The sequence below is a fragment of the Thamnophis sirtalis genome, unplaced genomic scaffold (genome assembly GCF_051295495.1).
Source record: "Thamnophis sirtalis isolate CommonGarterSnake01/CBP01778 unplaced genomic scaffold, rThaSir2_p1.2 scaffold_3, whole genome shotgun sequence".
Lineage (NCBI taxonomy): Eukaryota > Metazoa > Chordata > Lepidosauria > Squamata > Natricidae > Thamnophis > Thamnophis sirtalis.
Window position 1 is genome coordinate 74,725,987 of NW_028261383.1, and position 26,312 is coordinate 74,752,298.

The 26,312-nt window shown below is 42.9% G+C and overlaps 1 protein-coding gene across 1 annotated transcript in view; it reads right to left on the reverse strand.

The window, feature by feature from the left end:
- The window catches only part of TWF2 (twinfilin actin binding protein 2), a 76,230-nt gene that overhangs the window by 34,216 nt on the left and 15,702 nt on the right, over positions 1-26,312 (reverse strand). Inside the window, exon 2 of the mRNA XM_087709194.1 lies at positions 22,741-22,818. Coding sequence (XP_087565320.1) covers positions 22,741-22,818 — 78 coding nt within the window. The remainder of the gene's footprint in view (positions 1-22,740; positions 22,819-26,312) is intronic.

Genomic DNA, 26,312 nt, shown 5'->3' on the forward strand with positions numbered 1-26,312 from the left:
TTTCACAAGATAATCAGACCGAGGGTTTATCTTGTGTGCATACACATGGATCAAAACAATCACATCTTTATTACGATCATAGGCAGCATGGTGTGCGTGTCTGTATCTTATTTTTTTTTACTGTTAGTGTTTTGATTTAGTTTTGATTCTTGCTTTGATGTTATCGCTCAAAGGCTTGACTGGTTGGGAACAGAGCAGGGTTTGTTAGTCAAACTTACTGCCAGTTTTCTTGGCATAAAACTTTAATGTGCATGATAATGAGAAAAGAATGAGGTCGGCCAAGAGTACACCAGTTCAATGTACTTAACGAGATAGACGTTAAGGGAATGAATATAAAACAATCTGTCACTCCTCTGCCAACAGCTTCACAGTTCTGAGACTTCAATGTTCAGGTTGTGCCCTCATGAAAATATGGACTTTCCCCTAAAGTTGCTAAGTCAACATGATGACACCACGGTTGGCTTTTCCTTAGAATAGATATTTTCTCTGCTCGTGATAGAACCCAGTGGCTCTCCTCCTTAGTTGGTTCTTATATGTGTGAAGAAGAACAGTCTAAAGGACAAGAATGTGTATGGAGATTCTCAGTCCTCCAGGTCATGGTTGTCCCAAAGGTGCTTTTATTCCCCAAGAGGCAACTGGACTTTCTGGTTTTTCTTTGAAGACGTTTCGCTTCTCATCCAAGAAGCTTCTTCAGCTCAGAGCTGTTTACAGTATTACACAGTTTTCTAAGATGACAAGATTGAGCAGAATGTTTTAGGAAGCACCGGATCTTATGATAACTCATTTTCCTATTTCTTCCTAATATACAGAAAATGAAAATGAGGTCCAGAAGGTCAAAGAACTTGCCAGAATAACTTCTACATCTAACACCACAGTTAGATGAAGGCAAGGAAAAGTTCTCAGAGTAATGCCCAATTTTTCCATTTTGTGAAACTCTGGGAAGCAGAACAATGCTTAGGAAAGGAACAAGAGGTTTTACTGTAAATAAAGGAGTGTTTCTCCAACTTGGCAACCTTAAGATGTACAGACCATTCATTTTAAAAGTTGCCAAGTTGAAAAAACACATTTAAAGCATCCTTAGCGTTAATATAGAGCAGGGGTGTCAAATTCAAGGCCTGGGCCCAGATCCGGCCGCAGGGTGCTTAGATTTGGCCTGCAGGGCTGCCCTGGAAATAGCGAAGAACCGGTCCACAGTGCTTCTGCTAGTGAAGAGAGAGCTCGGGAGGGTTACACCTGGCCCTCCCGAACTGTGTTTTCACTGGCAGAGGGTTGCAGGAGGCCGTCCCAGCTGAAAACGGAGCTCGGGAGCCTGTTTTCGCTGGCAGAGTGCTTGGACCACCACAGGCGCCCACTTCTGACACGAGTGACATCAGGCCCACCCTGGCCACCAAGATAAACCCAACCTGATGCAGCCCTCAATGAAATCAAGTTTGACACCCCTGATATAGAGCTTTCCCTGCGTATTCCATTTCTCCCTCATGGATACAGTCTGACATCCTCCACTGACCATTTTGCCGGGATGCTGACAGGTGATCCCTGGCAGCCCAGGATCTTCATAGGGACTAGTGGGATGCTAGTGACAGCATGCCTCCCTCATGTTCCTGGGCACCTTTTTCCAGGGCCATTCTATATAGGCACTGGGGGAGATGCATTAGCTCAAGCCAGGCTCTCTCTCTCTGTACCTGCTAGGCCAGGCTGAACAGCAGCTGACCAGTGGTGGCAACAACGTTTGCTCAACTCCACAAAGCTGTTCATTGCGTCAGAGCGATCAAACATATATCCCTACAGTACGAAAAGGATAAACCCAGGAAAGTTGCATCACATATTCAGAATAGAAAGGCTTGGTTTCAAGGCTCATCTAACAGTCACGTTAGGAACTTCATTGCACGGTAGGGCAGGAATTCAAAAACAAATTCCGCCCTTGTAACTAAACATCCCAAAGGACGTAATGACTTGGGACAAACAAAAACAAACCCAAGATAATTCTACCTGCATACTTTATTTTTTTCCCCAACGAAGGCTATAAAGAATTCAACTGGCAGTAAAAATGCTTTAATCAAAATAGGGGGGTAAAACATGTTACACTTACAATGCTTCTAAAAACTCAAGCTTTTCTCAAGGCTGTGATGAGATTCCCACCCACCCCCCTTTCAATTTAAACACGATTGTTGGAGAGGGCCTGGACAAAACTCTGCAGTTTTCTTGGCAAAGTTTTTCAGAAGTGGGTTGCTGTTGCCACCTGTCTAGGCTGAGAGAAAGGGACTAGCCCAAAGCAACCCAGCTGGTTTTGTGCTTAAAGCAGAATAATAGAATAACAGAGTTGGAAGAGACCTTGTAGGTCATCTAGTTCAGTGGTCTCCAACCTTGGCAACTTTAAGACTTGTGGACTTGTGGAGTTCCTCTGGGAGTTGAAGTCCACAGCTCTTAAAGTTGCCAAGGTTGGAGACCACTGATCTAGTCCAACCGCCTGCTCAAGCAAGAGACCTTATACCATTTCTGACAGGTGGCTCTCCACTGATGAAGCACCCACAACTTTGGAAGGCAAGCTGTTACATGAGTTGATTGTTCTCACTGTTAGAAAAATTCTCCTTATTTCTAGTTTGAATTTCTCCTTGATCAGTTTCCATCCATTACTCCTTGTCTGGCCTTCAAGTGCTTTGGAAAATCAATTGACCCCCTCCTCTCTGTGATAGCCCCTCAAATATTGGAACACTGCTAACATATTGCCCCTGGTCCTTCTCTTCATTAGACTATCCATGCCCAGTTCCTGCAACCGTTCTTCATATACTTTAGCTTTTAGTCCCCTAATCAACTTTGTTGCTCTTCTCTGTACCCTTTCTAGAGTCTCAACATCTTTTTTAAAATAGTTTTAAAACTCCTTGTACACTTTCTATATTCCATTTCCCCCAAAGTATATTTCAAAATGTACAGACCTGGATGGGCCTCAAACATTCAGAGAAATGCGAAAAATAATTCAGCAAAAAGTAATTTCAAATATACAGTTTTCAAGTGATGATTCTTCACCTAGGTTGACACATCATGTAACATCATCATTACTTTTGCCCATGTTTAATGCAAGCCATAAAAATGCTAACTCCTAAATCATGATAGAGCCGAGGTGGCGCAGTGGTTAGGGTGCAGTACTGCAGGCCACGTCAGCTGACTGTTATCTGCAGTTCAGCGGTTCAAATCTCACTGGCTCAAGGTTGACTCAGCCTTCCATCCTTCCGAGGTGGGTGAAATGAGGACCCAGACTGTGGGGGGCAATATGCTGACTCTGTAAACCGCTTAGAGAGGGCTAAAAGCCCTATGAAGCGGTATATAAGTCTAACTGCTATCATTTATAAAGTACAACATCTCACTAAATCACCTAAGATATTATTGATGGCTTGAAATCCTCTCATCCTGAAAAGTAGCATTTATTCTATAAAGTTAGTTTATCTGAGCTTATTATTACCCCCTTATTAGCCAATCCAATCGATGTAGGACTATATATTTTAAAAAAACATAAACCATCTCTCTCTCTCTCTCTCTCTCTCTCTCTCTCACTCACTCTCTCTCTCTCTCTCTCTCTCTCTCTCACACACACACACACACACACACACACTTCTCTAACAACCTCTTTTGAAGGGGCTCTTTGCCATCTTTTTCTTGATAGCATCTTGGTAGTGGACATAACTCTCTCCCTGATCTCTGCTGTTTTGAATCCCAGCTAATGGAAAAACTGCTGTTTGATTGACACCCAAGGGCAGTCAAGGGTTTGTCATCTTCCCTGAGTCTCCAGGTCAACATTCAGGGCTCAGAACCCCGGACAGCACCCCGGAGTTCGGGGGAGCTCGGTGAATTTTTTTAAAGAGGATTCGGGTTAATGTCATGATTACAAGTAATACCTCCAATGAAAGAAGACTCAGAGGCTTGAATTTCTTCAAAGTTCCATTTTTATTAGAGATGCCGTATTGGCACATCTGGGAAAACCCAAACCTGAAAGCTTCCAGATTTTCCCCAACCAAATAAAAGTCCAAGTCCCTGCCCCAGCACTCACATGTCCATCACATGGTCTAATCAGGCACGGTCCTCCCAGTCACACCACTCCAGGTGCAGGACAAGATGTCCTTGACTCTCTGAGAAAGGAATGTTATTTTGACTATATATCTCCCATACTCCGTGTAATCCCCCCCTCACATTTTCCCACAGTATTAAATGTGGCAGGCCTGAAGGCCCAATGCAAAAGATGGTTTCCCGGCCTGACAGGGTTATTTTTACAATCTTTGCTTCTCCTATCTTATTTGCTCTTTTTGTTTGCTTGTTCTCTTTTGCCCTTTTTCTTCTTTTCCTTTGTTCCCTTTTTCACCCAACCATCCTTTGAATCTCAAGTGCTGACAAGTTCCTTCTTCAAGGTAGCCTCAGGTGCCTGCTTTAAAAGATCCTGTCCCTCCTCTTCCCACGCCTATATGCAAATCATGTCATGTAATTTTGCTGTCTGAGGCCAGCTGGCTTCCTTTCCAGGAGTGGCAAGGGGACAGAAGGAAGGAATAAATATGGAAAACACTAGGTGTACTGAACTACCAATGATATGAATATGGAGCAGGTGCCCTCTGAAGAGCCAGGCATAGAACCCTAGGGGCATCTAGACTGCTTTACAATTGGGACGTCTTGTTTTTCTGTTTTGCTAGCGCACCTTTGGGGCAAATCCATAGATGTTATTATCCTGCGCGTGATGTGCAACTCTTAATTATTTCGATGCGAAGGACACTGAATAATCACAGAAAGGCATCTAGGTAAGCTGCATTTGGTAGGTCTGAGCCCAGCTACGTTAGTTCTCTGGAAGCCAGATTCCCACCTTCAGATTTTCTTATAATCGCTCTCCTTCATATCTCTCCAGCAATGAGTTAGTTATGTGGCCTCTCTCTCTCACACACAGAAAGAGCAGAATCTAAGGTGATCACAGAAATGTTTGCAACTCTTATTCACTAGAGTGCATTATTTACTGAAGATATTTTAGCTGTCACTTTAGGATTGGAAATCAGCAAGTAACATGAATTCCCAAACAAATAAAAGAATTACACTGTAACACTGACAATGAAGTATAAACTTTTTATGTAAGCTATTATGACTTCTTCCACCTAAAGCAGCTGAGTCTTAACTTTCTGACCTATTTCCATTAGCATTAACATAATAGCAGAGTGAGTCAACAAAAGAAAAAAACACACATTTGTTTATTCAATTTCTACACCGCCTGCCTTATTAAGTGACTCTGGGCAGTTTACAAATATGGCCAAATCTCAGAACGACCAGTAAAAGAACAACTGTGTTCCAACACTAAAGCTCTACAAACATAAGATTTGTGCTTCAAAGTCCAAATAGTTGTTTTCCAATCCTGCTGCTCAATGCAGCAAGATTTCAGAATATACCAGCATAGCAAATGTGCAGGGAAGACAGTGTGTCAAGATGAGACATTATGTTATATTGGAGTCTTTGTGGTCCTTATCTTTTTAGAAAAACCTGTTTTAAGAAATTGCAAAAATAAGTTTTTCTCTTATTTACATTTTTATTTGCACATGTTTATTCTACTCCAAATTTATCAACTGTGCCTTTTTAAAATAAGTACTGCATTTGAACAGAGTTGTATGTATGTATGTATGTATGTATGTATGTATACATATACATACATACATACATACATACATACATACTGACGTGAGAAAATGAATACAGCTAAGAGGCAAAGCCTTAAAACAACAATGCTCAACGTACTGCAGTGCAGCTACTCTGTAAAAACTTTAAAGCAGGGGAAATGGCACATTCTTTGATAATCCATTGCCAATGTCAACATATGAAAAGAATTTGTCGGGAGAGTAGCAGTTCAAATTTCTTCTTAGTGAGTCAAGATTTTGCAAATTTTTGGGCAACAATTCAATCAAACAGTCATTTTGTCTCCATTTAGTCTTCTTTCTACTGGGATATTCTAGCCACAGAAACAAAATAAACATCTGGGGTCCAGGCAGTAATACTGTTCCTAATATAAGCTATGATTTATTAGCTTCTCTTTATTGACCACTAATTACTACTTGGTACCACTGTAAGTGCAGTTGGGTCTGTCCCAAGTCCTCCTCCTGATTTTATAGAACGGTCCATAAAGTTTCTTTGGCAGCTACATGGAAGTGGTTTGCCAGTGTCTTCCTTTCCTTTAAAAGGTTTTCTTAGCCTATCCTGTAGGCCTACAACCCCAAAGAGCTTCCCAGCCAATCGGGCTCAAACCTTTCTTAGCTTTCAATTTCAAAACCCAAATTGCTCTGATCATTATCAGTTGAGAGAGGTGGTTGAGACCTGTGAAAAGCAGAAGCACAGTCAGAAAAGCACTATAATTTAACATAGGCTTGTTGCTTCTCCTTTTGATTTTAGTGTTATAATACAGTTTGGGTGGTGGGAAGTATGCTGCATTTATAACTTGTAAATCAGTTCTATATACAAGTGGTCCTTGTTTAGTGACTGCCTTGCTAAGCGACTGTTTGCAATTAGGCATGGAAGAAATGGTTTTGCAACCAGTACTCACATTTGTCATTTCACAGGTTCCTAACACAAAGGAAGTTGAAGTAAGAGAATAAAACCAGGAAGTTTCATTTAGTGACTGCTTAACTTAATAACCAATTGTCAGTCTGAATTGTGTTTGCCAAACGAGGACTACCTGTAACTTATTCTTGATTTAGCTCTACAAATGTTACCTTTTGGCAGATGAATTCAGTAAACCCCCTGAAGAGGCATTGCCTGTGTTTCTTTACAGCTCCTCTCCAACTGACGATGAGGTATGTTCAGCCCTTGCATCACCATATAAAAATTAGAGGTGCCCATTCCATCCAGGTAAATGTGACCCATCAGGGAAGGGCATTAATCAGCAGAATGGTCCTATTTCCTATACATCAGAGAGACTTCTCAAGTCACAGCACAGATACTAGAAAAAAATCTCTAGTTTGTACACAGACTCTCCTGGCCTAGTAAAGTTTGATGTACAGTTCAGCCACTGAAGATGTATATGGAACCTGTTTGTTCTTCCTATGGCTGGGATGCATCTTTGATTTCTTCAACTAGTTTATAGCCCAGCCTTTTCCCTAAAGGTCTATAAGCCATTTATTAACCAGGGGCAGCCATGCTTAGCTTCTTTGTTGGTACCAAGTAAAAGCAATTTATAAAGGCAAGAAAATCCTTCCCCTAAGGAATTTACAGAGTTTCCTTCCTTACCCTCTGGAAGTCCAGGTCTAACTTGGGATTGTTCCAGCTCCAGAAGCGATGTGCTAAACTAAAGTTTATGGTTAAAAGTAAACAGAGTAAAGGGAGCCTGTAGGGCAGATTTCAGAATCTCACAGGGCATGTTTAGAACTACACAACTGAATGCATTCCTCTGACATATAAACAAACCAAAGCATTTATTCCCATTTTTAGATTTATCTGACTTCACGTTTCTGCTTTGGCCATAAAACACAAACTGTCATTGGTTCTTTTGCATATACCCAGGTTAGTGGGCTCCAAAACCGCACAAAGATAACACAACCCCACCTGGCCCCTAGGCAACACATCCACAAGTACTCAAAGCTAGTACTCACTATTTACTATACCACTCTTCCCCAATTCTATTACAACTCCTGTTCCTCCATTCCTGTTCTCTACTGGAGAACAATCATTTTTCTATTTGCTTTAGGCTGTTCTAGTTTTCTACACAAACCACTTTCCCTCCCACACCAACACTCACAGCTGCCTCAACTTTTTCAGCCAACAGTTGCTGGATTGGCTAGGGAGAAGTCTCAAAGGGAGAGGGCACCTGTAGTCCAGGTGCTGCTCATTTTGCAGGCGTCCTGTCCTTTCACAAAAGCCAAAAAATCAGCTGAAGCCATGTGTGCTTCAAGCATATGCAGTAGAATGCTGTCTTACGTGGATGCTATTCAGCTGTTGTTTTTCCAAGAGGAAAAGTACTTAGTTTTTGAATGTAAATGAACTCTTCCTTCCTGCACAGAAGAGAGTTTTCAATCCCTCTTCAAAATGAGAAAAGAGAACTGTGCAGAAAGCTTCATGGGCTGAACTTACAGGCCATTAAGAGGTTAGGCAAATGAAGGCTAGATCCAAACTTGCTCCCTTCATCCAGACCAAATGAACTGCAATCGTTGAATTAAAAAGAATTGTGAAACAGGACTATTCTCTTTCCAGAGAATTTGAAGCCTCTCTTTTATTATCACTTTAGATAACTTCTAGGGTCCTTATCTGCAGGATAGCCCTATATAGCCCTAAGTACTGCCATTTCCCACTCCTTTCTCCTTTAAAAAGAAACACCCGTTCTCACCCTTCAAGCATTCTGAAGAATGGAGAGCAGCCAACTCCATCTAAGTCCTGAGCCAAGTCCTTGAAATCAGTGATGACTCTGGTGACTCATTTCAGGCTACAGATTACAGTTACTTCTTGCTTAATTTGGTACAAGTCTTTGCAATCTTTGAGCCATAGATAAAATTTGTTTCTGTACCAGTGGACACACCTTAACCTTGAGGCTTAGAGAAGAGGAAATAATTTGTTTTCAAAACAGAGGTGTAAAGCTAATATTATTGAAATCATGGAGGGGGGAAAAAGAAACTTTAAACCATCCTATTATGTATTGCAATGATGAAGGGACTCTGATAGAACTGCCAATATCAGTTTTTCTAACTATGTCACAGATATTCTATACCGAGATGCAAAATTAAGTCCAATTTCAGTAATGTAGTTCTTCTTCATTCCAGCCAGCTCCATATACTCCCTCTTCCCAAAAAGGGCGTTGGTGCTTACCTGATACGCCTCTTCTCATAGTGGGGGGAGGAGTATCCAGGATGGGTGTTGACTTTGTCCTCTCATGATTGGATGAGTCAGATAAGCTCTTTGGGTAACGCCCCCTGGCCAGCAGGACTACCCATTCTTTTGACGAAGAGCTCCATCCGACTCGTTGCACCATTCACTCCAGACTCTTAATTCAGTTCTTAGCTTTTATCGTCTTCAACATCAATATTTATATAACTTCATAAAACTGTGAACATAAAACTTAGTCATACAAACATAGTCAGGGAGGGACTGGATACTCCTCCCCCCACTATGAGAAGAGGCGTATCAGGTAAGCACCAACGCCCTTTCTCCATAGTGAGGGGGGAGGAGTATCCAGGATGGGACGTACCAAAGCCTGCACGTCCCTAGGGAGGGAGACCCCAGAGGCCCCATGTCCCCCGCTTGTGCCAGTTGAGGCGTGGGCTCCGCCCTGTGAACCACCTGCAACGCCCTGCGTCCAAGAGGCCCTGCGTCCAGGAGGCTTTTGCCCTGCGGGGTAAAAGAGTCCAGTTTATGGTTCCTAGCAAAGGGAGAGGGGGAAGCCCACGTGGCTGCCCTGCAGATTCCGGCCAGGGCTGTCTGCGTGGCCCAGGCCCTGGATGTGGCTGCGCTCCGCGTGGAGTGAGCTGTGATATGATTGGTGTCTGAAAGCCCTGTGATTGGTATGCAGTGGCAACGCAGGTTTGCAACCACCTACCTATTGTGGTGGAAGTCACCCTGTTACCCAGGCCCCTATTGGAAGGAAACAAACAGAGCTTCGGATTTCCTGACTGGCCTGGTTCTCCTGAGATAATCCTCAGGGCCCTCCTTATGCCCAGAGTGAGCCCCTTCTTTCCCCCCCGTCTGGACAGAAGTTGGGCAAATCAGTTCCTGGGTTTGATGGAAGCAGAAGCCCACCTTGGGATGAAGGGCGTAACCCCACTCTGTCTTAGTGGGGGAAGCAGAGACCCTCCCCGGTGGAGGGCTTGCAGTTCATATATCTGCCTGGCGGGGGGGGATGGCCACCAGAAAGGCCACCGTGAGAATCAGGAACTTAAGGGAAGCTGTTCGTAAAGGCTCAGATGGAGCACCTATTGGAGCGTCCCCTACCCTGTGTAAGTCCCAGGAATGGTACTTGAACGCTGCGTGCGGTTTGGGGTTGGAAGCCCCCTTGAGGAATTGTCTGACCACAGGAAGGTGAGTCGAGCTCTGGTTCCTGCCACGCAGGACAACTGGCGAGAAGTCTGGGACCTGTCTCCTAATTGTGTTAGAAGCTAACCCTCTGTCCCGGCCTGCCTGGAAGAGGTCCAGAATCTGAGGCACTGAGGCCTGGCTAGGATTGTGCCCCAGGGAATTACACCATGAGGCAGAGGCCTGCCACATGGAGCCATATATACGCTCTGTGGAAGGTGTGCGGGCAGTCTGGAGTCTGCATCACCCTGGGGGGGGGGGGAGGGTCTTTCCCCAGGATGCTCCGTTCCAAGAGCTAAGCGGTCAGCTGGAGCCATTGACGGTCTGGGTGCTCCAGCGACCCCTGGTTAAGGGATATTCCCTCCAGGGGGAATCTCCATGGCCTCTCCGTTGAAGGCGACTGGAGCTCTGCAACCACAGTCTCCGGGGCCAGAGAGGCACCAAGAGAACCCCTTCTGCCCCCTCCCGAAGGGTTTCCCATATGACCCTGGGGATCAGGGGTAAGGGCGAAAGGCATACCGACAACCCCTGGTCCAGGGGCTTCGCAGATCGTCCGCCCCTTCTGCCCCCCCCCATGTCTGGTACCTGGAGATGACCCTCAGGAGCTGAGCGTTGAGGGCGTGGCGGATAAGTCGATCTCCGGGTGTCCGAAGCACTCTGCCATTTCCTTGAAGATTGCTGGCTGCAGCTTCCGCTCCAAACTGTCCCCTTGGTCCGGCTGAGCCAGTCGGCTCTGATGTATCCCACCCCTGCTATATGTTCTGCCCTCAGCGAAAGTTGTCTAAATTCATAGGCTATCTGAGGTGCTTCTGCGATCTCTCATAGTCGGGCATCCCATTCTGAGTTTGTGGTGGGTTCTGGCATGGGGACCAGCCTATCTGACCCTTTTTTTTTTTTTTTTTTTTTTTTTTTTCCCCCCCGGCCATAAGGGTGCTATGATTCTATGGCTAGGATTAGCGCAGAGATATTCTGAATGTAAACCCCGATGGTGTTTAATGGGCAGCCACTAGAGTGTGTGTAACGATGAAGAGAGGGAAGCTAAGGCTCACAATAAGGCCTGCCACAAAGGTAAAATAATAATAATAACAAGAATCACAACAACAATAATAATAATAAAATGAAATACAAAAAGGGGGGGCATCTTCCCGCCTGATAAAACCAAGAAAGATTAAGGAAACAATTGGTCCCTTGCTGGGAGAAAGTGGCCCGAAGGTGACAGGCAGCAGGGGTAGAGCCGAACTATTTAACTCGTGCTTGGCATCTGTCTTTACCAGCAGGGATAAACTATCCAACCTATCAAAAACAGCACCCCAAATTCAGATTAGGGACCCAAGATGAGATAGGGAAGAAATGGTAGCCTGTCTATCTTAGGCAAGGTCCAATTCCCAGGACCGGGTTACACCCCAGGGATCTGAAGGAGCTGGCGGATGAGATCTCCAAACAACTGAAACTATATCTATCAGAGCTCCTGGAGTACCGGAGAACCACTATAGAATTGCTGATGTGATTCCCCCCCTTCAGAAAGTGAGAAAACCGGCTCGAGAGCCCAAAGCCAACATGGGTTTGTCAAAAACAGATCATACTAGACTAGCCATAATGAATGTTGTGTTTTATAGTTAATTTTTTATTCACGTTTCTTTTATGTCTTGTTTTGCACTCCCTTCCCCATTGTTGTAAGCCACCCTGAGTCCCTTCAGGGAAAAGGGCGGCCTATAAATGTTCAATAAATCTAAATCTACAAATCTTCTTAGATTACGGTGACAACCCTAGTGGACCATAGGAATGCCCTTGATATAGTTAACTTGGACTTCAGCAAGTCCTGATAAGGTAGACCATAACCTGCTACTAGATAAAGTAGAAGACTGAGGATTAGACCTAGTCACACCAGGTGCCTTGGTAACTGGTGCACACACCTATACTCCTCAATGGGACTGCCTCTTCATGGAGGGAAGAGTGCAGTGAGTCCCCCAAGGCTCAGGTTGAGCCCAGTACTCTTCAACATCTTCATCAGTGATTTGAATGAGGGTGTTAGGTGTGTAAGCTAACATTTGGGATAGCAAAATAAATGCCATGATAGTAGTACTGTTTCTTTAAGAACTGCTGTTATCTCAAGCGGTCATGAGAAGGAGCCAGAATGACTGTTAGCTCTCTGTTTGTTAAATGCTGATGGGGGGGGGGGTCATCAGGTTAGCAGGTGACCCCAAGCTGGCAGGAATAGCCAACACTTCAGAATACAGGCTAAAGATACAGAAGGATCTTGGTACCCTTGAGCATTGGGCACTACTTAGGGAAATGGGATTCAAAGAGGTAAGGTTCTACCTTTAGGCAACGAAGGTGAAGTGCACAGGTACAGAATACCTTGCTCCACAGTAGTAACTGTGAAGGGGATCTTGGAGTCCTGGTGGACCACCCTTTAATATGAGCCAGCGGTGTGCAATAGCTGCCAGAAAACCTAACACAGTTTTTGGCTGCATAAACAGAGGAATAGAATCAAGCTCCCGTGAAGTGTTCATTCCACCTTATAAGGCCTTGGAAAGGCCAGATTGGAATTCTGCATTCAATTTGGTCACCATGATGTAGAAAGGATGTGGGGGTTCTAGGGAGAGTGCAGAGAAGAGCAACAGAGGGATCAGGCTGGAGGCTAAGGCCTATGAAGAACGGTTGCAGGAATTGGGCAGGTCTAGTTTACTGAAAGGAAAGACTAGTGGAGACGTGATAGTAGTGTTCCAATATCTCAGGGGTTGCCACAGGGAAGAGGCAACCTGATTATCCTCCAAGGCATCTGGGTGCAGAATTAGAAGTAATGGGTGGAATCTAATAAGGAGAGAAGCAACTTAGAACTGGGGAGAAATTTCCTGACAGTTAGACAATTAATCAGTGGAACAACCTGCCTCCGGACGTTGTGAATGCCCCAACAGTGGAAGATTTTTAAGCAGCTGTTGGATGGTAATAGCAATAGCAGTTAGAATTATATACTGCTTCATAGGTCTTTCAGCCCTAAGTGGTTTACAGAGTCAGCTGTTAACCATTGAGCTACAGGGCTGACTAGTAATGATAGCCATTTGTCTGAAATGGTGTAGGAATTTCTGCTTAGGCGAGGGGTTGGGCTAGAAGACCTACCAGGTTCCTGCCCCTTCTGCTATTGTATTGCATAGTATTGTATTGTATAGCATTTGCTCTTTGCCTATTCACCCCCACCCTTGGAAAGCCTTGGGGGAGGGGGGTAATCTCTAACCTGATTGGAGGTTCTTCTGTCTCTTCCTGGGGGCTGAATACTCTTCCTTACGTGGGGCCCCTCCCCCCTTCTTTCCAAATGGTTTTGCAAGGCAATTGCCATCGCCCCGCCCTCAGAACTTAGCCACAAAAAACAGCTTTTGTTTTGCCTCCTACTCAGGGACTTCCCGCCCCTCCCCCCTCCTTCTCCTACTCAAGGAGAATTTTCTTAAGGGTGAAGGAGACTTAGCCCCCCCCCAAAAAACACAGCTCTTGCTGGAAGCCTTTTTCTGATGGCATTCTCGCCAAGTCTCTTTCTCCTCCTTAAAGGAGAGTGTCCTTAAGGGTGGGGGGGGGGGCTTTTCCTGTTACTATGCAGTTAGAAAGGGAGAGAACGGGCTTTTAGGCAGGATTTCTGAAGCACCAAGCCGAAGGGAATCCTCCTCTGGGAGGTGAGGAGTTCTCAGGTGGGGGGGGGGGTTTCGTGCAGTCTTGATTCATCTAGGAAGTAGGGGGGGGGATCCACCGCCTGCCTCTAACTCCCTTAACAAGCCTCCTGTTGGCCCTTTGCTGCCTCCCCCGCCCTTGGCTAATGCCTCTGCGATGGTTTCTCACCTTTCAAGGGCTCCACAAGCCTCCGGTTGTGGCTGGAGGGCTGAGAGTTGAGGCTCTGAGCTGCTGGGGGCAGCCATCTTGGACCATGTGGTTTCAAGATGGCCCCGGCTCCAAATTCAAACGGCTCCTCCTTGCTGGAGCACATGGAAATGGCTTTTGCCTTTGCAGGCTTGCCATGGCTGCAGCTCTCTCCCCTGTCTTACGCAGCTCTTTTTAAGCCTTTCCGGCTCTCACCTTGTCGGCTGCCAGCACAGGTGTTCCAGGGTATTTTAGCCAGCTTCGTGGCTCAACCCGAGGGGAGCAGAGGAGCGCTTCTGCTCCTGATTAGCCTCTGCATTAAGGGCTGCTTCTAGGAAGCATATTGCCCTCTCCTCCTGCCTGCCCGGCAATTGTCCTCCCTGAGTGACTCCGTCTCACTCAGTGGCCAGGGCAGCGTGCCGCCCCAGGGGGCTTGTGGCAGTCCAGTCCTTGCAGGAGGAGGCTGTGTTCGATGAAGGGAGGCAGGATTCGCCGGATCCAAGTTTATTTTCCTTACTCCTTTGTAAATTACTGGAGTTACTGAGTAGTGCAACTTTTCCTTGAGATGAGTCAGAAGAATGGGTAGTCCTGCTGGCCAGGGGGCGTTACCCAAAGAGCTTATCTGACTCATCCAATCATGAGAGGACAAAGTCAACACCCATCCTGGATACTCCTCCCCCCTCACTATGGAGAAAAGCTAAATGTTTTTCCAACACCTACACTACAATATACTAGCTAAAAAGTGAACCAACAGAGCGGGATAAAATGTAGAATGAAATGTCCAGAGATATCAGTTTATTTTACATTTTCTATCTTTGATGATGGTCAAGCTTTAAGTAACTACATGAAATGTCCATATTTAGGCCTCTTATGGATTATTCTTCGTTTTTTGTTTTTATCTTTTTTTTAATTAAAGTTTTAAAAGCTTTTACCAATATTTACCTCCCCTCCCCCACCCTAACCTACCTCCCCCCCAACCTCCCAGAGCAAATACGGGGTATAAATCTTTAACAATCATATTCTAAAGTAAACTAACAGACTTTAGCATCATCCCTCACTTGTACTTTAACTCCCCTTTTGTTAAGCTAACTCTAAACAAGTTATATCATTCCTTGCTCCTTCAATTATAAGCTATCTGGAGTTTCTTAGTCCCATATTTATTTTGAATATAATCAATCCATCTTCTCCACTCCAACTTATATTTCTGGTCTGAATGATCCTTGAGATATGCTGATATTTTAGCCATTTCTGCTAAATTTTTTACTTTTAGTGTCGGATTATTCTTAAAAGATGTTCCAGGCATTCATTACCGGTATTTAACTTCTCTTTAACAACAAATGGAGTTCTATTAAGAACCAGCAGACCACCCACTTTCCACATCTCTTAGATCTGGGACAACTATTCCTATAAAACCATTTAGCTTCTATGATTGTGGGAAAATGTTAGAGGCTGTGTAAAGCTTTGGAAGAGAGTGCACTGGCCTACCATCTCCCTGCCGATTCCAGATAACATTTTTCAACATTTAAAGAAAGCTTGTGTTATTGCTTGACTGACCATGTCTGGAAACCCTGAAAACTTGCAAGCTTCCCCTTTTTCAACTAAGGCACCTACAGATGGTGATCCTTGCAGGTAATATTATTTTAACACCATTTCTTCAGATGCATCTGATATTTGACCTGTTCCAATTTCTATGTTTTTTAAAAAAAGAAATCAATTTTACTGTACTTTCTTTTTAAAAATCTAAAAAATTTCTTCATAAGCAAGTAATCATTACTTGAGGACAAGAATGTCTCTGAAACAAAAGAAAATACTTTGGACAAATGACAACTTTAATTAAACTTTAAAAAAAATGAAAAAGGAAACCGTTTATGTAACAGCTTTGTCTTGCCAATTTTTGCTCGTTTAGAAGAGATGCTTCTGAGGGCACGTGTACCCAATGAACAATCTGCTCTCAGAAGAAGATACAGACAACCAGTTTCTTTACTCAGAATCAATCTATCATCTATCTATCTATCTATCTATCTATCTATCTATCTATCTATCTATCTATCTATCTATCTATCATCTATCTATCTATCTATCTATCTATCTATCTATCTATCTATCTATCTATCTATCTATCTATCTATCATCTTCGATCTAATCTCTCTGCTATATATGTCCTGTCTTATGGAATTCAGGACAGAATAGAAGAGGCTAGAATATGCATAGGCAGTTGAATGGGATACTCTGTTCTAGCAGAAGTCAGTATGTTAGCAAAAGTGAAGAAAGATAGGGCTAAAGAAGAAAATTTAAATACTTTTCTAAATGTCTTAGAGGACACTCCTGTGACAGCAAATTGACATCCCATTGAATTTTGGGGAACTTACCTTATGAAATCAGTTATAGCACTGAATCTAAGTTTGTTGGAGATTCTCACCTAATTTGACATTGGTGTTACAACATAGAAAGATACCATTGTAATTGTTCACTGTGACTTTTGTCACCTGTATTTCCTTGTCTTGTTTCTTCTAAATAATTGTAATTTCCCGAATTCCCAGTCCATCTATCAAGGCTGTGACATATGTATCATCATCTAGTTCAGGGGTGTCAAATTGGATTTCTTCAAGGGCCGGATCAGCATTGTAGTTCTCCGCAGGCTGGCCGACTTTGGGGTGGGGAGGGGAGAGATGGAATGGCTGACTCCTGCAACACCTTGCTGGCCAAAACAGGGTGTGGAGGAACCTCATGTGGTTTTGGCCGACAAAATACTGCAGAAGGCAGTCCAGGTTGAAAACAGGGCGTGGGGGGCCACAAACGTGCTGCCGCCCTGTTTTGGCTACCAGATGCATCATGGGTTGATCCTCTGCTATTTCCAGGCCAGTCCCACGGGCCAGATTTAAGCACCCCAAGGGCCAGATCTGGCCCACGGGCCTTGAGTTTGACACCCCTGATCTAGTGGATAAAAAGTATACAAATACTGTTAACCAAGGCACTTCAGCTCTTTACTTAGGATTTGGCACTTGGTGCTCACTGTATTTCAGTGGTGAAAGACAGCAATGAACTATAGCCCTACATCTCTGGAGGACTGTCAGAAAAAGATACTAACACTGCATTCTCACGGAATACAATCTAGCATTCTTACTGAACTGTGATTACATTTAATTTTTTTCTGTCAATTTCCCTTGCTGAAAGTATTGTTTTGAAGATTCCTCTCACAATTGGTATTTCCTTGAGGAAATGGTATGTTATACATCAATGAAAGAAAGTGAACAAAGTTAGCATTTTTTTAAAAAAAACAGTGGGATGGACAGACTTTGAAGACAATACTCAAATATCTACCTCTATTATCAAGAGAAGTGATTTAAGGCAAGCGTTTTCTCTCTCTCCCTCTCCCTTCCTCTCCTTCAAACACTGTTTTAAAAACCCAATTTAGCCAACTGAAAACTTGGAAAATATTATACCCCCTCCCCTCTTAATAGCTACTAAAAGTACATTCCACAGAAATAATTTTCCTGGAGCAGCTCTCCTTACTGATACAATTGCCAGGAACTGCTGAAATGATTCTGAATTCCTTGAACACTCTCTGTGAGCCAAGGATAGGAAATCACTTTGAACCTGTTGCTGTGCTTACAGGAGTCAGCTGTCATATTTTTAATGCCCGTCAGATGGATTTTTGATGTTTCTCAGAGCCAGGAGTTGTTCTTTTCTGTAGAATTCTTTCTATCCATTTAAACAAAGCAGAGACCGAGAAACATTTAAGTTCTTAGGTGGCTTAATGGTGGTTTGGAAATGGGTAGTGAACGGATGATGGCAAAGAGAAAGCTTCTCGTGTAGATATGTCATGGCTTTGATTAAAACAAAAGCAAAATTGAAAACTTTTCTATCCTTGTAAATATACTATAAAAATAAATGCCCATTGAATGGGGTATAGTTGCACTAAAAGATGTCAGTTTTCATCAACAGCAAAGGATTAAAGAATATCTCTCAAACATCAAAATAATATCTAGGGAAGTGAAGGGGTGCTCTGGGTGATCCCTGCCTCTGCTACCAGGTTCTCCCCATAAATAAGAGACACTAATGCTTTCATTCAGTACATGCACCAACCCTCCTCTCACAGCAGCCACACAAACAAAAGACATGGAGTCATAGGCACAAGCCCCATTGATAGATCATCACCCAATTAACTTGGAATAGCCCATAAGCATCTTCATACATTCATTCCACATGGGGAAAGTTGTTTGAAACTCCTCGACTCCTTTGAAAGTTAGCATGATGCAAAAATTAGCTCCAAACAACATGATAATTGCTGCATATACTTTCAAGGCAACTAAAAAATTAAGAGATACTTTTCTTAAAGCCATTAAAACAATTTATGTTAAAGTAGCATTTGTCTTATAATAGCAACAGCAGATTCCTATTCTATTCCCAGTCTGTTCAATTATAACAACCAGGCAACTTTCTTAAACAACGTTTTTGGTCACCTTCCTTCCATATTATTAAGAATCTCTAAAACAGAGTTCTTGATTTATGTTTCTGTCCTCCTTTAAAAATGGTAAAGATCCCCTCAAGTCAAAATTGACTTTTGGTGATGTGCCATATTTTTCAGAGTCTTGCACCTTCCCCCTCCCCAAAAAAGAGGGTGAAAAATTGGGTGCGTCTTATACACTGAATGTAGTCCCACCCACCCACTGGGCTCCACGCTTTGGCCTCTGCCTCCCAGCAATTTACCTCCTTTCAGGAAATGGGGAAAATGGGGCTTGCACAGGCAGCAATAAGCTATGGCAATCCCTCCAGCCTGAAACAGCTGATGATCGGGAGGCCCCTGCTGAAATTGAAAGTGAAACTTGCTGTTTGCTGTAGGAGGCAAATTGCTGGGAGGCAGAGACAGATTTTTTTTCTTGTGCTAATCAGGCTGTTTGCTGAAAGGAAGTCAGTCAATAACCATAAATGCCTATAGAATGTTCAAATTATTAGAGTTATTTTTTAAAGACTGCTTTATTATTGTTCTAGACAACTTAACAAAATGAAGAAGCATTTTGATCTAGAAAATTGATCTGAAGAGGCCCAGTGCTATTGTATCTTCTTTTAAATAGCAGAGAATAACTATACTTCCAGAAAGCCACATCAATTTTAACAGCATCTGTACAAGTATAGTCTGAAATGTAACACCACAAACAGTGTATGTCGTCTGTACTGTTTGCTGTTCGTTGCAAGGAGGTAAATTGCTGGGAGGCAGAAGCAGATTTTTTCTCCTTGTTTTCCTCCCCAAAAGCTAGGTGCGTCTTATACTTCAGAGCATCTTATACTCTGAAAAATACAGTACGTTTTCTTGGTATTGCCGTTTGACATTGCTGCCTTCTGGATTTTTTTCAATATCCTAATCTCACCTAAGAATTTCCAGGCAATTGCTATACAAGTTCTAACCCAGGGTTAGCTTCTGAGCTCACCCTAAGTTGGTTATGGCTAGGACTTCCTGAGATCTGTCTTCTCCTACATTATCTCAGTATTTGTCCTCTATCTCCGTTGACCCTAGTACTATCTGTTAGCCAAATATAGATATTAGAAAGGGTCATATTTTAAATTCCTCTTACGTCAGTACCCCATAAGCCCTCAAGTTTTAGAGTGGCATATCACAGAGATATAAATACCTCATCCACTGATGATTATTAAGAAAGCTTCCTAGGTTGCATTCATAGAATGCATCTACTCATTCTAAATACGTAACAACCACATCAGCGATATAAAACGGAAGGGAAGGTCATGTACCATCTGAACTTTAGATAAGATCTAAACCAAAGAGTATGCAACTGAAGCACTGCCTAGATTGTCCCTATTTAGTAATGGATGAAAGTTCTCCTGTACTCTTTGGAAAATCGTATTCCATGAAGGAATATGAGACTTTGCCTATTTTTTAGAGGGCTGGTAAGCTAAGTGCAGAAAGATCTAAAACACTTCCACTTTGAATAAACTGCCAAATTGCCATCATTCCTAAGCCAATGGGGAAACTCAAAGAGGTTTAGAGTTAAGGGTGGAAATGAAACTGTGGACTGCTTTAATCTGTCTTTCTTGTATACATGGGTAAACTGACACATAATCCCCTTTTGATATCATGCCTTAAAATAATAGTGTTAGCGAAGGGAATACAAACACTAAGGACATTAATTAAAGCAACGTACAAAAATACATATTAAAATAACTTACAAAAGTATATTGCAGTTATATAGGTAGAACTGCATGCAATAACATGTATATTGTAAATAATCTAAAAAATATGAGAATTTGTCTCCCAATAAACTGCCAAATAGTGTGTAAATGTAAAATAATTTAAAATTTAAAAATGGGTGGGGGAGCATGAATCCAATGGATGTGTCTGTGTGTATAGAGACAAATCAAAAGGATAGAGTACAGATAATATTTGACTTACAACCATTTGTTCAGCCACCATTCGAAATTACAACGATGCTGTATGAAGGGGCTTACAACCTTTACCTTAGGTTAGAGCTGCTGCACTGCTCCTCTGGTTACATACATAACATTTGGGTGTTTGGGGTGGGACCAGTGAAACAGGTACCTCAGGGGGTGGAGGCGGCCCTGGGAGACCCAGGCAGCTCATGTGTAAGCTAGGGAAGCCTGCATTAGGCCTCTTAACTCCAAGGCATCCTGTGCTCTGTTTAATGACCACCATGGGGAAAACTGCGATGGTGATCATTAAATGAGGCAATCATCTGGGCACCTTGCTTAATGATTGTTGTTGTGATAAAGAAAGACGCAGACAGGCAGGAAGACGCTTAATGGGAAGGCACCCCGAACAGCTCGTGAGAGCTCCCTTTTTATTGTCATATACAGCTATCGTGGCAGAAACTGATTCATTGATCAAAGTACACTTTGTACTGATTGGATTAGCTAGACAGTGTCTAAACTATAGTTGAGAAGGTTAATGGACAGCTCATGGATTATTGTTGCAAGCGATGGAATGTGCCTACGTGCCCACACTTATTAAGGAAGGATCAGGTTAATGATCATTGTGCTGAGTTGCATTCCTCAGGCTTCATACTTATTAAGGAAGGATCATTGTGCTGACGTTGCATCCTCAGCGTGGTTTGCCAGCCACTGAGAAAAGCAATTATCCCCACAAATGATCTTACAACCATAACTCTGGGCTCAATTGTTGTCATAAGTCAAGGACCACCTGTAGTGAAGTTTACATAGGAATCTAACGAGAGTGACATAATGTCCAAGCAATTTAAATAATAAGAGTTCTAGCGTACACAGATCTACGCTTCTACTTGAAAAATATTAGGGTAGCCTATAGTTATGAATAAATGTTATCTTCCTGATTCATTATCCAATGCAACGGAATAAACACATCAGGGCAGAGTGAAAGATGAACATTTGAAAGATGATATGGGGATGGCATTCCACCAGGATGTAACTGATCTCCAGTAAACAAGAATATAAACAATTTGGAAAAACAAGAGTCTAGTTCTCATGGAAAAAAAATTATGTTTGGGTTTTTCAAATTGGGAGGAGCTTCTAACATGAAGAGAGGCTCCTTCAGGTACAACATTTTTCCTAAACATAAAAAGAATCAGTGTTTTTCAGCCTTAGCAACTTGTTTGGCTCCCTAGCATGCTGGCTAGAGAAAACTGGGAACTGTAGTCAATCCCTCTTAAAGTTGCCAAGGTTGAGAAACATTGCCCTTACTTTTCTCCCCCACATAATTACACTTGGTTTGGTAACCCAATATTAAAAGAACCAACATTCAAAGCACAATAGCTATTACTGGATAATCATTTTAAACAGATCAGTGGTTTTTCCACACTATATGGGTTCTCTGTGTTCAGTGGGGCCCAGCTCAGATCTTCAGATGGGCCATTTTCTTTCCATTTTAACAGGAGATACGAGTGGCATGACCAGTAACCTCAGAAGATCACCAGATCACCAGTAGGCGGGGCCTAGTTCTGGGGTTAGGAGGAACTGAAGTGAGTTTTAAGGAATGAAAGGTGTGTTATCAACTTTGCATGAATTATGATCTAAATTAGGGGAAACCCTAAGGATTCAGAACTTGAAGATTTTTAAAGTGTGAAGTGAATTGTCTTGATGCCTACAAGGCTTCACATAGCAATTCTGCCCCTTAAAACGTGGTGCCATTCCACCCCAAACATCAATCTCCAAATGTAGGCTGTGCCCACTCTTCTACTAAAGGGGTACTGAGGGCTGAGTGTAATCTACGGCTTTTTGCTAAAAGGAGTTAACAGGGAAAAAATGTCTAAACAGATAAAAACAAACAAAATCATTTCATAAGACTGAACATTCCTATATCTGCTAATCTGGTTTAAGCATAACTGAACTCAACGGGATCGACTCTTGGACAATATTACAACTAAGGCAATGCTGACACAGCCATGCTGGAGTTCTTATTGAACTTTGCACCAAAAGACACACACTTTAATGGCAATTTAAAAACTGGGACAAAACTGCTTTATTGAAAAACCATCACATTAGAAAACAGGTCTTCATGTCTTGGCCAAACAACAACCCCTTTATTCTAGCTACTGAGTGTCTGTTTATTTTTCCCAGGATACTCATAGGAATAATGATTGAAAACATGAATGCACTATGCACATCAAAGAGAACTGTCTGAAAAGAAGCCAAGGGGAGGAACAACTAACAACATTATTTGCTTCTTTAAATGTACAGCTGTGCTGATTCCACACTTGTCACCTGAAGTCACAGTTGCTGGTCCTGACTCCTGAGTAATTATTTTGTAGCAGCTTCCACCAGAATTGCTCATTGATAGGTTGAATGCGCAACACCCACCACTGTACTCCGTTAAAATTGATGCTGGGAAGGTGCAGAGCAGGTTTTAACAAGCGGGTTGAAAATGTCAAGGAAATGAAAACTTACCATCCTCAATTACGATTTTGATCAGGCGGATCGAACCATTCCGAGCCTTTGCAAAAAAGTCCTTTAATTCCGTAGTGGCTAAAAGAATCAGAAACATGCTGATCAGAATTTGATTCCCAAAGTTATTCCACTCTCTGACACAATAAAGGAAATGGCAAAAAAAAAGGGGAAAACCTGAGAGAAACCTGAAAGTAAAAGACTAGAACAATGAAAAAAAGGAGATGATTTCCCTAGTTCTGATCGAGGCTGTCTGGGGAAGTATGCATTTCACTTTCACAGAGGTTCCAGAGTTAAATACCAGCTGGAAGCACATGTGATCCAGAGAACTTGATACTTGGCTGGGGCAAACATAATATCCCAAATTTAGCAGTCTGTTGGCTTCCAAAAGCAAGGTGGGCTCAAGTGACAGTTTATTAAATGTACAGCATTTCCTGCTGTGCAGACCAGGCAGGCTGAGAGGACGGCTGGAAAATGGGATGAAGATGGGCAGGAAAAACACTTCTGATTTTACTCCTGTGACAGATATGTTTTGCCTTTGACAGCCCCACACCCCCACCCCAGGCTGGCCAGCTTGCTGAGGAAAAACATTTACAAAGGAATCAGAACTGGAGCTGCTTTGGCATTTGTCTTCTGCCTTTCTGATGTGGATTCTTCAAGGATAATTTTTATGACCTTGAAAGTATGGTAGGTGGTAAGGTTTCCATTGCTACCAAATTTAAACATCAACAAAGCATCCATTCCCACAAAACCAATAACTAGTGGTACAATTACTGAAGACAGCAGATAGCATTACTCTTCACACCATAAATAAATACTTTTTATTTATTTTTCGGAATATAAGATGCACCAGAGTATAAGACGCACCAAGATTTTGAAGATGCAAATTAAAAAAAAAAGTTTTTGCACTCTGCAGACCATTTGTAAGAAAGTCATGGTTAACGTACAAAGTTTAACAATAATTATATGAATCTGTAAACTTTCCAAAATGAATCTCTTGTCAATATTAAATGTACAATCTGGAGTGTTTAATCAGTTTTAATAACAGAGACCTCTTGCAGGAAAGACCTAAGGCCCACATTGACATTTGCAAAATGGAAAAAAAATATGTCCCAGTAAACGCCCAGTTTCTCTACTTTAGAAAAGAAAGCGATTACAGTGTCGCCTGTTAGCGAACAGCTGCTCTGAAGGGTTGCTGGGGCAATCACTGAGCGCATCTCAGGATCAATCAACACCAAAGCAGTATCTGTTCCACTGCATTCCCTCCCATTAACATCAAAGAGGACATCAAATGCATGAGCCACATCACAGATGTGCTACAAGGAAAGTTATTTCATATCAAGACTCGTGTTGACGATGCTTCCATATAACCAGGAAACTGCAAACACAGCCATCCAAAACTGTCGTCAAGCTTCAGTCCGGCTTTCAGCAGGCACCCAAACACACATTTATACTGGTTAAAACATGAGGAGAAGTGGGTTCTGGACCAGAGAGATCTCAGAACCATTGCATTCACCTAGCTTCATGAAGCCCAAAAGTACAGGTAGTCCTCAACATATGACCACCATCGAACCCAAAATTTATGTTGTGAAATGAGAAATTTGTTAAGTGAGTTTTGCCCCATTTTACAACTTTTCTTGCCACAGCTATTAAGTGAATCCCTGAAATTGTTAAATTAGCAACGTGGTTGTTGAGTAACTCTGGCTTCCCTGTTGACTTTGCTCCTCAGAAGATCTCGAAAGGTGATCACATGACTCTGGGACCCTGCGACCATCCCAAATATGAACCACTTGCCAAGCATCCAAATGTAAATCATGTGACCATGGGGATGCTGCAATGGTCATTAAGTGTGAGAAATGGTCACAAGTCACTCTTTCACTGCTGTTGTAACTTCTAATGGTCACTAAATGAACTGTTGTTAAGTTGAAGATGACCTGTACTTCATATATTTGCTCTTTGAATGTACCAGTAGCTTTTCAAGTCCCAATCCATCACCGCTGAGGTATGCTATTTAATAAATAAGTCAATCCATTTGTACTGTTAATGAAAGCCAATATTCCCAAGATGCCAATCTCTGGATCTGTGCATTTCTGTATAAATCCTAGAGCAGCGATGGCTAAACTTTTTGTCCTCGTGTGCCAAAATCGTACGCATGTTGACAGCGCACACGTGTGTGCCCACACCCACAATGCAATGCACCCAGCCCTGTACGTGTGTGCATAACCCCGCCACATGCACATGATCTCTGTGCTTTCCCCCCCTCTGCACGTGAATACATCTCCCTCCCGTGCCACATTTTGGGCCTAGCAGACCTCCCTGAAGCCTCGTAGGATCAAAAATGGGCTGCGGGGTAGATGCGCATGGGCGCGGGTCTCCTGTATGCATGACAGAAACCCCAAAATCAGCTGGCCCACGGGAGTAGGCGCATGCGCGTGTGCAGTGGAGCTGAGCTGGGGGACGGCTTGCATGCCCTCAAAGAGGGCTCCACGTGCCACCAGTGTCCTAGAGGAAGGTGCAACTCTCTGAAGAAGGCTCTAATGTTGGGAAAGGTAGAAGGAAAGAGGACGATCCGCGGCAAGGTAGGTGAACTAAGTTTCGGTGGTGATGAATGCACTATTGGAAGACCTGGAAGTCCAGGTGAGGGACAGAGTGTCATGGAGAAAATCTATCCATGGTTGCTAGGAGTAAAAAAATATGACTTGATGGCACGAAATCAATCAAAGGAAATTAAAGGCAAAAGAGGAATGCAAAAGACAGGTGCTAAAAAGAAGCGGATACCACGGTGTTGATCTTAGGGCCAATTGCAGGTTTAGCAGAACAGTTTCTCCCCACTTCAAGCCCTCTTTTGCATTCCTTCCCCCTATGCCCCAGAAGAGATGCTTCCAAGGTCCCAGCCTTCTGTTCCCCCCTCCGCTGCTCTTAAAGCGGTAGGCACTCTGATATTTGGAAGGCTGAAACAGGCTGCTTACTAAACACTGATAATCTCTCTGACCTGAGAATCCAAAGAAAACACAAAACTTCATTCTGACTAGCTTAACTATATACGTCTCTCTCGGATGTTAAGACTGCATCAAATTGGGAGTTAGCCAGGAGAGGCGTGGCTGAAAAAGTTTATGGATTCAGTCTCTAAAAGGAAGAAGGCGGAGTCAATACCCATACTTTGGATTCTCACGTCAGCACATCAGAGAATTAATACAGGTAGTCCTCAACTTACAACAGTTCATTTAGTGAGCATTCAAAGTTACGACGGTATTTTAAAAAGTGACTTAGGACTGTTTTTCACAGTTACGACCTTTGCAGCAACCCCACGGTCATGTGATCAAAATTCAGTTGCTCTGAAACAGCTTCATACTTATGACCATTGCTGGGCCCCAAAGTTTTGTGATCACCTTTTGCGACCTTCTGACAAGCAAAGTTGACGGGGAAGCCAGATCCACTTAATAATCCAGTTACTAACTGATCAACTGCAGTGATTCACTTAACACCTGTGGCAAGAAAGGTCATAAAACTCACTTAAATGTCTGAAATGTCTCAGTTAACAACAGAAATGTTGGCCTCAATTGTGATCGTAAGTC